General features: G+C 53.7%; 6 protein-coding genes and 1 non-coding gene across 8 annotated transcripts; 4 read left to right on the top strand and 3 right to left on the bottom strand.

Moving 5' to 3' along the window:
• The first annotated feature begins 417 nt into the window (after window positions 1-417).
• On the top strand, window positions 418-488 carry H310_14917. Its single transcript has one exon. It is a non-coding gene; the product is annotated as a tRNA-Gly (tRNA).
• Window positions 489-710: 222 nt separating this feature from the next.
• Window positions 711-3279, top strand: H310_14916. 2 transcript variants are annotated; one of them, XM_008882891.1, is made up of 7 exons: window positions 711-1693; window positions 1743-1869; window positions 1919-2179; window positions 2237-2284; window positions 2338-2354; window positions 2396-2880; window positions 2996-3279. In XM_008882891.1, exons 1-6 carry the CDS (start codon window positions 745-747, stop codon window positions 2581-2583), a joined length of 1590 nt encoding a protein of 529 aa, XP_008881113.1. In that variant the 5' UTR covers window positions 711-744; the 3' UTR covers window positions 2584-2880; window positions 2996-3279. The 2 variants fall into 2 exon arrangements, with proteins under 2 accessions (XP_008881113.1, XP_008881112.1); XM_008882890.1 differs by having other exon boundaries at window positions 2237-2354.
• A 116-nt stretch (window positions 3280-3395) lies between these two features.
• H310_14915 (hypothetical protein) lies at window positions 3396-4356 on the bottom strand. Its single transcript, XM_008882889.1, has 4 exons — window positions 4150-4356; window positions 3919-4091; window positions 3637-3871; window positions 3396-3589 (listed from the first exon to the last, which is right to left on the bottom strand). The coding sequence occupies exons 1-4, from the start codon at window positions 4323-4325 to the stop codon at window positions 3535-3537; spliced, it is 639 nt and encodes a 212-aa protein (XP_008881111.1). The 5' UTR covers window positions 4326-4356; the 3' UTR covers window positions 3396-3534.
• Window positions 4357-4469: 113 nt separating this feature from the next.
• On the top strand, window positions 4470-5702 carry H310_14914 (hypothetical protein). The gene has a single exon (XM_008882888.1). It carries the CDS (start codon window positions 4751-4753, stop codon window positions 5198-5200), a length of 450 nt encoding a protein of 149 aa, XP_008881110.1. The 5' UTR covers window positions 4470-4750; the 3' UTR covers window positions 5201-5702.
• Window positions 5703-6112: 410 nt separating this feature from the next.
• Window positions 6113-7405, top strand: H310_14913 (serine/threonine-protein phosphatase 2A catalytic subunit alpha isoform). The gene is made up of 3 exons (XM_008882887.1): window positions 6113-6471; window positions 6533-6775; window positions 6828-7405. Exons 1-3 carry the CDS (start codon window positions 6154-6156, stop codon window positions 7230-7232), a joined length of 966 nt encoding a protein of 321 aa, XP_008881109.1. The 5' UTR covers window positions 6113-6153; the 3' UTR covers window positions 7233-7405.
• A 68-nt stretch (window positions 7406-7473) lies between these two features.
• On the bottom strand, window positions 7474-9778 carry H310_14912 (hypothetical protein). Its single transcript, XM_008882886.1, has 11 exons — window positions 9618-9778; window positions 9441-9562; window positions 9224-9399; window positions 8947-9167; window positions 8839-8896; window positions 8627-8765; window positions 8488-8584; window positions 8373-8444; window positions 8158-8259; window positions 7910-8095; window positions 7474-7855 (listed from the first exon to the last, which is right to left on the bottom strand). The coding sequence occupies exons 1-11, from the start codon at window positions 9747-9749 to the stop codon at window positions 7622-7624; spliced, it is 1539 nt and encodes a 512-aa protein (XP_008881108.1). The 5' UTR covers window positions 9750-9778; the 3' UTR covers window positions 7474-7621.
• A 679-nt stretch (window positions 9779-10457) lies between these two features.
• H310_14911 (hypothetical protein) lies at window positions 10458-11757 on the bottom strand. The gene has a single exon (XM_008882885.1). The coding sequence runs from the start codon at window positions 11482-11484 to the stop codon at window positions 10498-10500; it is 987 nt and encodes a 328-aa protein (XP_008881107.1). The 5' UTR covers window positions 11485-11757; the 3' UTR covers window positions 10458-10497.

The following is an 11757-nucleotide window of genomic DNA, read 5'->3' as shown; positions in this document are numbered from 1 at the left end:
TTGTCTCAGCTTCATGAGGCGCATTTTGGAGTTTGAATCCGATGCCTCTACGCTGAGCAACATGAAGTCTACCTCGAGGTCTCAAAAAGTGCACAAACAATTGGTCCCTTACGTTAAACCTGACCATTTTGGCGTATTTTCCTTGGTTATCAACCAAAGTGTTCCAGATCAAGCATAGATTATAAAGACAATTACTCCATACCAGCAAAATAACGTTTCGACCCATATAAGCCTGGTTCCACATGGTGGTATATATTCAATAGCTCGATCTATACTTTGCCATCGACACTCTGAGCTGGATTTTGTGTTCGCCTCATTCATTTCGAGATGAGACATCATAAGAAATGAAACTTCTTTTTCGCGGTTGACAATTATTGTTATTTTAATGTACCTGTTCTGTGCCTCACATGTGTGCGAGCGCCATTGGTTTAGTGGTAAAATATCTCGTTGCCATCGAGATGCCCCGGGTTCGATTCCCGGATGGCGCAATTTTTGCCAAGTCGAATGTGTGCTGTTGCTTCCACAGCTCATATTGTCTGGCACTGAAAAATGTCTGTGCACCTGATGACGAAGCTTGAGTACATACCGTAGCCTCTAGTACAATGCGCTCAGGCTTTGCCCACCGTCATGTGACTCGGAGGCCAGGAACGATGGTAATCGAGGTTCTAATGCGACGGATAATCTTATCCGGATGGAACTGCATTTTCGAGATTTCAGCGTGGCGACTCTCAGACGCGCGGCGGCATGTGGGTCGATCAGTGCGTGGTCCTATTAAGCCTCATTTCGTGTGTCTTTTTCAATGCTAATGCCACACCAGTTGACGCCGCGAAACGAAGAACTATTGATGTGTGGGTGTACGACGATGCGAGAAATCCGTGGGACGGCAAAATCGTGGCTATTGCTGCCGACGCACAAGAGACGTTAGACACAATCCAAGAGTTCCTCACAACATCTACTCATCGTGTTCACGATGGTGATCTCGACCTCGTTGCTCTTGCTTCTATCGAAACTGCTTTGTACGAGCATTTTTACACGCTTGTCGATTTGGCAAAAGATATGGAGTACACAATGTCGTCCGAGTCGATGAAGTCGACCGCCGCTCGCATCTTCGAGCTAAATGGAAGCATGCAAGACCTGCTGAACCTTGTGTCCAAGCAACGCAAAGTCGCCAGTGGTAGACACTCAAGTGCCTCCGCCGCCACGGACCCGTACGCGCTATCGGACCCGTTTCTCGACATGTACGACGAGCTTGTGGACATGGGGTACTCCCCCGCTGCATTTGAGCGATGGTTGGAATTGGCTGCTTCCGAGGCATCCCCCGGTACCGCGTACGAGGCTATTGCTACGTACATGTTGTTCCAACCCCAAGACACAGCTGTGTATCCATTGAACCTTTCTGCGGCCCTCGACTTGCTGGAGCGTGCCGGAACTGCGTCTGCTAAGGTGCTACAAACCATCGTTCGCATGGCAGTGTTTCAGAACCAAATCGCGTCCGCGGCATCTACGGCAGATGCACTTCTGCGCACCCATGCCGCGACCAATTTTCTGGCCAGAATGGTGCTGGCCGCGCGGCTGTATTCGCATGCAGCAGCACCACTGACTGATGATGATCCGTGTGAAGAAGCCGTGGCGTACTACTACACAAGTGCTGAAGACAGCGTTCAGGACATGATCGACTCAGGCGGGGAGAAGGGTACGACGAGCAATTCGTTTCGACTGATCGAGGTTCACAAGGCCGATAGAGAACTATGAGCCCATGCTGCGGCTCTCAGAAGCGTGGATGGGCATGCATCGTTCGTCCGACGACCTGCTGGAGGTACCGCTAAACGGCATGGACGCGTTGGACTACGTTCGGTCGCTGGCGTTGGGGTGGGTGATCGAATGGATCCAGGGCATGTGCGTCACCATGAGCATGTAGAGGAAACCCTGAAGCAGTTCATCGACTGGGCGAAATGCATTTTTTTGGCGATGCGCAGGCAGGTCTGGCCCCGAATCCGATTGAAGCTCTGCGACATTTTGAAGAAGCGGCGGCGAACGGCATTGCCCACTCCATGGCGAATCTTGGCCTCATGTATGCTAACGGCATGGGAGTTGACCCGAACCCGGAGCGCGCGGTGCAGTACTTTCAGCAAGCTGCGGACCAGGGCAACGCGTTCGCGGTCAACGGTCTCGGCTACATGTACGTTCGCTCGTAAGCACACGAAACTATGTGATCGCCATGGTGCTGTCGTTGTAGGCACTGGACAGGCCAAGGCGTGGCAAAAAACTCAACGAAAGCCGTGGGGTACTTTCAAAAGGCTGTCGATTTGGGGTTTCCTGAAGCCCATCAGTACTTAGGGGCTGCCTACTTGGACGTACGAGCAATCGAATCGAAACCCACTTACGTTGAGTGTAGGGCGACGGGGTCGACCAGAACAACACGCGGGCTTTCCACCACTTTTCAATCGCCGCCAACGAGAGCGACTCGCGGCAAGCTCACCTAAACTTGGGCATCATGTACTACAAAGGCCTCGGAACGCCTCGGTCTTGTCCGTTGGCCGTCCAAGCATTCCGCACCGTGGCGTGGCGCGCAGCGCTTTTTGACGATGTCCTCCTGTCGCCTGAACTAGGCCACAAAGCTTTTTTGCGCGGCGACATGGCGCGGTCCTTGCTTCACTATTCCATTTGGGCGCTCTTCGGGGTACCGCAAGCCGCATGCAACGCCGGGTTTCTCCTCGACCAGATGCACACTCAGCCGTTCGACACAACACCGCCCCTGCAGCTGGCCAAAGCGCTGTACGAAGCTGCAGGATCCGACCCCGAAGCGCTTCGAAAGCTCGGCCATTGCCATCGTGACGGATGGGACCACGCTTGTTCAGCAAATGCCACAATTGCACTCGAGTACGCTTGGAAGGAATTTTCATGTGGTTTCTGGAGTGGTCCATGTGTTGAATGATATTGCGTGATGTGGGACGGATGGAAAAACGCGGTAGCATCTGAGTCACGTATTTTGCAGGTATTACGCCAAAGCAGGATCCCTCCACGACAGCGAAGCATTGTACAGCGCCGGCATGCTCTACACGACCCACGGCAAATGGGACCAAGCCCACGATGCGTGGCAGGCCTGCTTGAGCCACGACTACCCAACCAACATGCCGTGCATTCTCCCCGCTCTGGCCCTCGACGTGTGGGCAGGACTAATTTGGGTCGCGACGTCCGTCGTCCACGCTTGGACATTGCTGCACGACATTGTCGTATTTTCATAAGTTTATTAAGGTAGCTCTCCACTAGTAGACTGATTTGGTTGTCTTGGATGCTCCATCTCGGCATTACCTTGGACGACGGCCGATCCACGAAGCCTCCTTCCAACTCGGCTTTACCCACGTCAACTCCTCCTCAACATTGCTTGTGCGGTCGGAAAAGTCCTCTCCGTCAATCACGTCACCAAAGCTCAATACTTCCATTCAACTGGTACAAAAATGTTGAATGGGACCATGCATGGATGGGCTTCGTCTTGAGGAAGTGATGAGCGTTGCCATAACGTGGGCGAGGGAGTCACAATGCGGCGACACTCAAGTGGTGGGTCAGACCCCACTTCACGATTCGCCAGCTACAGGCGAGATTCATTCACGATCGAGTCATCGAGACTTGACGGACCTTGGAGTGTCATTGGCGGCGTCGACGATGCAAATGCATGCATTGGGAGTTCGCTCGTCGTCGCGGCTCCGGTCTACGCCCATCTCACGTATCCATCGATACGAATGGAATAGGAACCCGCCGTGAGTCACGACCACCACGCGCTGGCCGCTATGTTGTTGTTGCAATGACTTCAGTGTGGTCCTTACGCGTGTGGCCATCTCCATCGATGACTCCCCACCGTGCCCGTTAAACTCTACGCGCGTGTATGTGAGTGAAAAAGCCCGGGCGTTGCAGCCTTGCCCAAATCCGTTCGCAGGAGCTCGTACTCGCGACGTTGTGATGGAGACATTTCACCCGCCGTGAGCCCTTGCAACCGACCGAGATTGTGCTCCCTGAAACCAGCGTCTTTCCGCATTGGGATGCGCAGCGCAGAGGCAATGGCTTCGGCTGTCGAGTGAGCACGTGACAAATCACTAAACACGAACAATCAACGATGACAACGACATTCGTCTTCAACCGACATCGTCGTACCTCGTCACAATCGCGTCGAACGGCGTGGTGCTGTGGATGCCCGCGAGGTACGAAGCAGTTGCAGCGGCCTGTCCAACACCCGTGGCGTTGAGTGGGGTGTCCTGGTGACCCTGAAGGCGGTGGTCAATGTTCCAGTCGGTCTGTCCATGTCGAACAAACCAGATCTCCACCCCCATCTCAAATGCAACTCAAGGCGCTGCTGTTGCGGTATGTGGACTACAAATACCTTGACAGAGGGGACGACGAATAACCCACGAAGTACTCGATGCACATGATAGGATTACAAATAATGCCTGAGGCTACAAGTACAACTTGGCAAGGATTTCGCGTCAATCCTGTAAGATGCCTCCACCACCTTGCTCTTCCACTGACTTTACATGAGCATGCGACTTTCGACTGCCCTCATCGCCCTCGCTGCCCTTGTCGGCGCCGTCACCAGTCGCATACTTCTCGTGGGGACGACGAACAACGCCGTCTCCATCTTTCGCACCGACTCCGCGGGTGGCTTGACCAAGCTCGGCCAGGAAAACTAACGCTACGACGGGCAACCATCCCACGTACTATGCCTTGTCCAACGACAACAAGTGCCTGTACGTGACCAATGAAGTCGCCATGGCATACTGATATTGTTCTGTGTGCTTTCGAAAACGATTCCAACACAAACACCAAGGACAATCTGTCACCCGACATTCGTTTCCTAATCAACACAAAGGGCCCCGTACATTTAGTCCAGACCAACAACAAATTCGTGGTAGTCGACGACAGGTCCGTTCTCGTCGTCAAGCTCAACCGCAACTGCACGGTTGGCGAAATTGTGGACACTAAGCAGTTCACCGGTGGCGCTGGTGTGATCCCGGACCGCCAGGATGTTCCTCATGCGCATTACGTCGCCCTGACCAAGTGCACCATGTTATTGTTCGTGACGGATCTCGGCAACGATAACATCATGCAGTACAAGCTCATAAATGGGAAGTTCACCGCAAATGGATTCACGTCGACTGGCCTGGGGTGGCTCCCCGCCATTTGGCCGTGCACCCCCCAACGGCCTTGACATCTTCTTGACGAACGAAAATACCAACACGTTGGCTACCATCAAGTCCAGCCCAACGGAGAGCTCGTCGCGAAAGAGTCGGTAAAGACGTCCACGTTGATGGGCGACCACTACTCGTCCGCTGTTCACGTGACAAAGGACGGCAAGTTTGTGAGAGTGTCCAACCGCAGTCGCGGCATAAACGAAATCAACGTTGTGGTGTGCGTCGCCAAAAACGTCAAGCTCGTGTCCCTCGCACCATGACGATGACGACATTGTGTAAACCAACGTACGAGTGACCGCCGCCTCCTCCCGAACGGCACGGTCATGCCTACCCCGACCAAAGTGACTATCCCGCCCCGATCGTCCTCTTGACATTGTAATCTTATTTACCTTAGCTCCCATCGAATTCTTGCCGCGTGAGGACGCTTTGTGCTATGGGCGTCCCATCTTCGCCTGCTGACGACATCACTGCGTACCGGAGAACAAACATTATGCAACATATAATCTACGTTGTGTCGTACGTAATTTATCTGGGGAATGCAACAATTGACCAATTATTCGTCGTGTTGGATGGATACAGTTGAACGCAAAATTCGTTCCACAGCATGGTGAAAAGTTTGAAGATTGTCTTCCAAGTGGATAGGCCACTTGTAAATCGGGGTAGTTATGTCTCTCTTCTGTGTTTGGGAGCACTTGTTGCTGACCTCGAACAGTGCATTTCTTGGCATGGAGCAATTTCGCTAATTTTTCAAACGACAACCACACTTGACAGGTTGACATATTTAATATTTTCCGATAAAGTAATGTTGGTTGTTTCAAACAATTTGCATAAACACATGCAGGCCCAGGTGTGTTTAATACCATTGACTGAAAAAATGTATGGTGTTCGGGCGCCGGGTAGCTTGGAGCCCGCCCGACCCGAAGTCACTCCCCCAATATTCGCCAGAATCCCAGCCAGAGAAGGTCTCATCATGGTGGAAGCGACCCGCGCCGAGACGAAGTCCCTGGACGAACAGATCAGCCGCCTGCGGCGTGCGGAGAACCTCACTGAGAATGAGGTCATGGAATTGTGTAAGAAGGCCAAGGAAATCTTGAGCGCCGAGTCCAATGTGCAGCCCGTGCGTTGCCCCGTGACCGTGTGTGGCGACATCCATGGCCAGTTCTACGACTTGCTCGAATTATTTTGCATTGGCGGACAATGCCCCGACACGAACTACCTCTTCATGGGAGATTACGTCGATCGAGGGTATTACTCATTGGAAAGCGTGTCGCTGCTTGTTGCCCTCAAGGTCCGTGTCGACCGTCGCTGCCGACTCGACTATTCAAAACTCTCACCCCAACGCCATGTAGGTGCGCCACCGTGAACGCATTACGATTTTGCGCGGCAACCATGAAAGCCGTCAAATCACGCAAGTGTATGGGTTCTACGACGAGTGCCTGCGCAAGTACGGCAACGCAAACGTGTGGAAGTACTTTACGGACCTCTTTGACTTTTTGCCAATGACGGCGTTGATCGAGAACCGCGTGTTCTGCATGCACGGTGGATTGTCGCCCAGCATTGACACGTTGGACCATGCGCGCGCATTGGATCGCGTACGTTTTGTTCTTCACACCCGTCGTTGTGTTGACTTGGAAGGACGTACAGGTGCAAGAAGTGCCGCACGAAGGACCGATGTGCGACTTGGTATGGAGTGACCCCGATGACCGGTGTGGATGGGGCATTTCCCCCCGTGGTGCCGGCTACACATTTGGCCAAGATATCACGGAACAGTTCAAGCGAAGCAACGGGCTCACGTTCATCGCTCGCGCCCATCAGCTCGTCATGGAGGGATACCAATGGACGCACAATCGTGGCGTCGTGACGATCTTTAGTGCACCCAACTACTGCTACCGCTGTGGGAACCAGGCCGCTCTGATGGAAATCGACGAAGTGATGGCCGACCGTGGTGGCGACAAGGTGTATGACACGTGCAAGTTTATCCAGTTCGACCCGGCGCCGCGGGACCACACGTTCAACGAGAAGAAGCGCACGCCAGATTACTTCCTTTAGGTCGCCTCCTCCTCCTCAACAACCGATACACTTGGATGCTCTCCTCTTTCTTGCATGTTAAACAACCCATCGCAGCGCCCGATCTCGCGTTGTTCTTGCTTCGATGTAGCGTCTGGCAGCCTAAAGCCTCCATGAGGCGACTCGTGCCAATGCGCGTCATCTTCCGCAAGAGAGACGACGACGACGAGTTCTCGCGAGCTGCCGTCGCCTGCATCATCGCATGATATACTAGCGCGCTTTGGCCACCACGATTTCTTTCACAAAAAGTCTTGAAGTAGAACCAACGACACGACGATTTTCATGATTGATTCAATGGTGGTTGGGAATGCACTGCCGGCCATGAGGTGTCTCGGTGGATGGCCTGGCGAGACTGTGTGGCCTCGGACAAGCTAGATCATGGTCAGGAATGCCTCCAGCTGTCGCTTGAGCTCGAGCGAGTCGGCGTGCTCAGGGTACACCTGAAGCGCCTTGGACACTTTGGCATATGCGTCTTGGAAGTCGCCGATTTTGTACGCGAGCAACGCGCGGTTGTACGTGGGCTCAAACATAAAGGTCGCGAGGCCGTCAGCAAATTGAAAGTGGGCGCGCGCCTGGTCCACGTTGCCCTTTCGTAGTTCGAGCACCTAAAACGACCCAGTCAATCCTAGTAGACACGAGAGATGGTGGACGACGCGTGCCCCAAGGTTGTTGTAGCTCTCGGCATGGTTGCTGTCGACCGAGACGGCGATCTTGAATGCCTGGTACGCGAGCCCCAAGTCGCCAATGCCCACAGCCACTTGCCCGATGTTGTACCAAACGTCCGCCATGTTGTCGTCCGACGCGAGCGCCAGCGCACGCTCAAAGCACGACAGCGTCAAGTCATACTAGCACGACAAATAGATAGCGATGGCAACGTGAACGCAATGCCAACGCACGGGGCACGTACCTGGGACGCGTAAAAGCAACAAAGGCCAACGTTGCACCACAGTTCCGTTGTATTGACGTCCATTTGAAGGAGGCGGCGGTAATAGCGGAGCGCGACTTCAGGCTACGGTTCAACCGCCGTCAGTCGATGGAATTGCGCATCTTCTCGCGGCAACGCGGAGACCACCACGATCGAAACCAACACGACGATCAAGTGTTTCGAGGGTTAGCACGTACGTGGTCGGTGTAGAAATGGTTGGACGCTAGGCACGCAATCGCTTCAATGTTGGCCGGGTCCAAAGCGAGGACCTGCGCTGAATGAAGCCAACAAGACTACGGGCAGTCGACGAACCTGCTTGTACGCTTCTACAGCGTGGTCCGTATCATTGAGCATGTCATACACGCGGGCGATCCCGATGAGAATGTGCACGTCTTCGGGGAACTTTTCTCTGCCGCAACGTAAGGCACCCACGTCAAGGTCGGCAACGTACTTGGCCTTGGCGTAATGTTCCAGAGCTGTGTTGGGCTGGTCGAGTTTCAGGTACACCTTGGCAAGCTCCAAGTACGTCACGACCATCGGCTGGTTGCGCAAGCTCGAGTCAAACTGCTTCTCGGCCTCCCGAAGTAGCCCTGCACGCAGCCTCGTCAACGATCAAACGAAGCCCCTCCTTGTACTGCCCCGTGTTGAAGGGATGTTTCGTACCCAACTGATAGTAGCATTTGCCAAGACGCGCCTTCCACCACCAGTCCTTGTAATCCGCCTAAGCACAAGTATGGTTCAGTGTGGATGGTATACGGTGTTAGCACGGACGGCCACGGTAGCTTCGGCGGCCAACTCGAGCGCTTTCTTCGGATTGTGGTCGTGGTACAAGAGGTAATCGATCAAGGCCTTGGCAATGGGCGGACGGGTTGCGTATCGCTTAAAGTCGAGACGATCGGGGTTGATAAAGACCCCACCATCGTCCCTGTTCTGCATGGACGCTGTGCCAAGGCGAACTTGACGTCCCAACGATGTCGGCGGCCGCGACGTGCCTATGAAATCCATTTGTTCGATGTTTGGCATCACGTGTAGAACGATGCGAGCGCACCTGGCCGGCTACCCTGCATAGCTTGATCGATGGACATGCCGCTGCCAGGGCGCGAGCTCGTTCCAGGCCGAGCAAAACCGCTCAAGGGCCGGCCATTCGAAGACATGGGACGAAAGCTTTGGTCTCCAGCTGAATTGCCCGACCTTGTCATGGGGCGGCTGAGCGACGTGCCGGGCCTGCGCGAAGCGTTAGCGCAAGGACAAGGTGGCAGTCGCACCGAGGCATATGAGCCATGACATTGTCGTCCAAGAGAAGATCTGCTGCGCCATCCTCTTCCATTTCTGAATCGTCCATGTACGTTTGCTGGGTAAGCGACCGGCACTTGACAAACCACACAGCCTTTGCACACCATGAGGAATGAATTCATCCATCACCCGACATGTAGACTACTTACTTGATCGTAGGGGTTTTGATCGAGAATGTCCGTGCATATGTCAATGCTCTCTTGGAATCGCCGCTGCCGGGTTCGAAGCAACGCCAAGAAGAAGGGGTCCACTCGGTGGATCGCACTTGTTGCCGCCGCCATAAGATACGTGAATCCTGAAGTTCTGAAACGTCACGGAAACGACAGCAAGTGTAGCCGAACCAATTTAGTGATTTCCACGCTGCAGATCTGCCATGACATTATATATATATACGATTGCGGTCAGTACCAGCCACGACGGCAACGACCTGCATGGACTGGGTGGCTGTCCCATCGCTGCAAGGACTGCCGCCTGCTTCCGTTTGTCTAGGCACATTGACCAGCCGACACTTGAGCCGACAAGATGCATTTGTTTGGGCAAAACTATTTTACCTCGTGTCAAAAAATGTTTATTCAGACATGCGCGGGCGGACAATTTTGCACTTAAGGAGAATGGATGCTCGAACAATATTGCGTCTATATTTTTGTTTTGGAGAAATTCATGGCATTATATTGAAGTGATATGTTAAAATTGGGGCAGAAAACGTGGCCGAAATTGGTCCATTTTGTGTCGGGAGATTTGTGTTCCGTTTATGCTGATTTTTGTCAATTCGATTGGAATGGACATGGCGAATGGACGATCGTGACACGAATGGTGTGGCTCAAAGAGTTGGTGCATCGACGTACTTGTCCTGAGATCCCGTCGAATAAAAAAAAGAGTGCTTTCATACGGACCTTTCGAGTTGTGAGCGATTCGTTCAGAAAATGCGACGGCAATTGCAGCCAAACACATTTCCGCCATGAGCTTTGTGGTGGTTCGTTTGCGTTGGACTACTTGTAAATGCAAAATACATGTATTATATAGACTAGCCTAGAGCGCAACGAGCGCAGCCTTGTACCACGTGTTGGCTGTCGAGCAAATGTAAATGTACGACGTGTCGTACATGATCGTGCCTTGGGCGCATGTTCCCGCCGAGGCTGTTCCCGTGCTTCCCGCCATGACGAACGTACCACCCGTGACAATCAAACTCGGGGAAGACACCGTCAGCGAAGTAGCGCCAGAATGCGTGATCAAAGCGGCGGCCGCAGTCATCGTGAGATCCCCCGCCATTGCAACACCTCCAGTTGACGCAGTGACCAAGAACGTAGACGTCGTTCCATCGGACGTGACTTTGAAGTTGTATGCACTGACGTGCAACAATCCCCCCGCCACGACGGTTGACGAACCCGTCAGTGTCACGGTTGTCGATGCTGTCAGCGCCAAGGTGGATGTACTGGTCAAATCCATTGCAGCGCTGCTTGCAGTTAAAGTCGACGCACTCACCAGAAGTAACGAGTTACTGCTGGCGTCCACCACCTTGACAGAGCCCTGAGTTGTTCCTGAGCCAGCCTGGAGTGTCACCGATCCACCAGTGCCAGAAGAAGCAGCACCACCCGCGAGGGTGAGGCTGCCGCCAGTGGAGGTGCCAGCACCGCCAGTCAAGGTCAAACCACCACCAGTTGACGTTGCCGCTGTGGTTGCGCCTGCAGTGATAGCGATGTCACCACCTGCACCAGTGTTGGCCGAACCCACGCTAAGCGTAATCGCACCGCCCTTACCACCTGCCGCTGACGACGATTGAATCGTAATCGCTCCCGAGTTCCCAGCCGTGGACGTCCCGGAACTAAACGTCAGCGACCCACTCGATGCTGACGTGGGTGTCGATATCGTCACTGAGCCGCTGGATGCGCTCGTGCCAGTTCCACTCGCCAATACCAAGTTGCCACCAGCACCAGCAGTTCCTGCACCACCCGTCAATTGAACGTCGCCACCAACGATGCCAGCACCACCAAGAATGGATGACTTGCCGCCAGTCATAGTCGATGCTGTAGTGAGACCAGCAGTAATGGTAATGTCCCCACCAGCTCCAGTGTTCGCATTTCCGACACTCAGAGTGATAGCTCCGCCTTTTCCACCAGTTGCTGCCGACGACTTGATGGTGATAGCACCCGAGTTGCCAGCAGAGGATATGCCAGAGCTAAACGTAAGAGCGCCGCTTGTAGTAGATGCAGCTGATGCCACAGTGATCGCACCACTCGCAGCACTTGTGCCTGCACCACTGGTAAATATCAAATCACCACCGACACCAGC

The sequence above is a fragment of the Aphanomyces invadans genome (genome assembly GCF_000520115.1).
Source record: "Aphanomyces invadans strain NJM9701 unplaced genomic scaffold supercont1.104, whole genome shotgun sequence".
Lineage (NCBI taxonomy): Eukaryota > Oomycota > Saprolegniomycetes > Saprolegniales > Verrucalvaceae > Aphanomyces > Aphanomyces invadans.
The sequence above is the reverse complement of the archived record's forward strand: the minus strand, read 5'-3'. Positions and strand labels throughout refer to the sequence as shown.